The sequence below is a fragment of the Pundamilia nyererei genome, unplaced genomic scaffold (assembly GCF_000239375.1).
Source record: "Pundamilia nyererei isolate P.nyererei 1_Seehausen unplaced genomic scaffold, PunNye1.0 scaffold00352, whole genome shotgun sequence".
Taxonomy (NCBI): Eukaryota; Metazoa; Chordata; class Actinopteri; order Cichliformes; family Cichlidae; genus Pundamilia; species Pundamilia nyererei.
Window position 1 is genome coordinate 389,298 of NW_005187753.1, and position 1,847 is coordinate 391,144.

Consider the following 1,847-nt stretch of genomic DNA (forward strand, 5'->3'; position numbering starts at 1 on the left):
TAGTGAGCAGCCTAGGCACGACAGAAGTGGATGTAGCTGTAATAGGAAAAGAACTATTGCTAACTTTTCTGTTAAGTTAAGGCCTGATCCTTCTGAAATTCATAGCCAGTGCTCTGACACGGTGTCATCAATCTTTGAAAGCTGAAAAAGCACAGTGTATCCAGAAAAACACATTCTATTGTATAAATTATAAAATTTGTGTGCGCCTAACTTTTGTGCCGAACGCCCATGGCATGGGCGTACCGCAAAAAGTTAGTCTAGAGCCCTGGATGTGGTATGCACACTAAGAGGTGACCAGCACATGGCTTAATGATGTTACCATCATTGTCCACACTGGCAGCAGCAGTAGTCTCAGTGGAGTCGCAGCTCTCCTGTTCAGTGGCCTCAGTGGGACCAACTGGGGCAACAGCTGAGCCTGCTGCCGGGGTGCTGCTGCTGGAAGCTGGGGGTGTCGTACCCCCAGCCGGCTCTGATGGTGTCTCTGACTCTGAGGTTGCCTTTGTCCACTGGGGAGCGTTTTTCTACAGAGCAAAAGAGTGCAGAGTAGGCGATGCCCTTCTTAATAACAGTATTCTCCGCAGGCATAATGTACGCTGTCAAACCCAACAGTGCAAAGAAGAATTTTAAACAATCAAAACATCAGGTGTTTAGGAAAAAAGTGGAGCACTTCAGGAGCTACTAGTACAAATATTTAGTAATAAGTCAGTGAGCAAGTACTTTTGTAGCAAAGATTCACCACTGTGAATATAACGAACACAAGCTGAGAGTTGCATCAGAATTTGGGAGAATATTATTTTGGGAATTGTTGATTCAGTACCTTGAGAGTAAAAAGACTCATTCGTCCAGGTAGCTTGAAGAAGATGCTGTTCTTGACTCGATCCCCTCTCACTTGGGAATGCAGCATGGTGACCAGGCAGGCCAAAGGAGCTGTACCACTGTACACATGTACACACACACACACACACACACACACACACGCACGCACCCACACACTTCCAGTTACAGCAGCTTCGTACTTCATGGCAAACAATCGAAAACTTGGTGTGCCACCATGACGTTTCACGAACACCCAGTTGTAAAAAAATGCATATCAATGTGTAACATATACAATAATATGTATTGACCAACATACCTTCTGTTTAGATCAGCAGCAGGCCAAACCGTCCATGTAAAGAGGGGGGAAAAAAACTTAATTTATAAACACAGTGACATTTCAGCTAATACGTGATCAGTTCATTTCCTGCTAAAAACAGAATAAGAGCATTAAAAATATATAAGGTTAAAATTCTGTGAATTTGTAAACCACAATGTTTTAGAAAAAACTACTACTACAACTTCAGCACCACATATAGTTTGTCATCTATCAATCAGTACTTCATCTAAGATTACACTACTACTTATAAATATGGCTTTTTCAATCAGGATAAATAATGGACAAATAGTTGTCACTGTCACTGCACTTCATCATAGATCCTCATCTGTTATTCTCAGGTGAGTGTGTGCATACATTTGCAGCCTGCTATTATTATTATCAGCTTGCAAATTTTTGTGTGTGTGCATGAGTGTGCGTGTTTCTGACCTCATCTCCTTCAGCCCCTTGGTCTGGATGACATGCAGAATTTGTTTAGGAGTCATGGGTGCATCTGAAAAGTTTTCTAAAACCTGTAAAAGATTTTAAGAAAACAAACTGTCAAACACTCCACTAAGAAAATACCTAAATGCTAGGGGTGCAACGATATTCGTGTCGATATTGAACCGTTCGATACAGTGCTTTCGGTTCGGTACGCATATGTATTGAACAATACAAAATTTGTAATTTATTTTATCAACTTTCCTTCTGACGATGC

The 1,847-nt window shown here is 41.5% G+C and overlaps 1 protein-coding gene across 1 annotated transcript in view; it reads right to left on the bottom strand.

Moving 5' to 3' along the window:
• Positions 1-1,847, bottom strand: part of asxl1 (ASXL transcriptional regulator 1) — a 23,322-nt gene that overhangs the window by 13,440 nt on the left and 8,035 nt on the right. Inside the window, exons 2-5 of the mRNA XM_005752308.1 lie at positions 1,580-1,662; positions 1,133-1,135; positions 818-935; positions 320-521 (exon numbers count right to left, since the gene is read on the bottom strand). Coding sequence (XP_005752365.1) covers positions 320-521; positions 818-935; positions 1,133-1,135; positions 1,580-1,662 — 406 coding nt within the window. The remainder of the gene's footprint in view (positions 1-319; positions 522-817; positions 936-1,132; positions 1,136-1,579; positions 1,663-1,847) is intronic.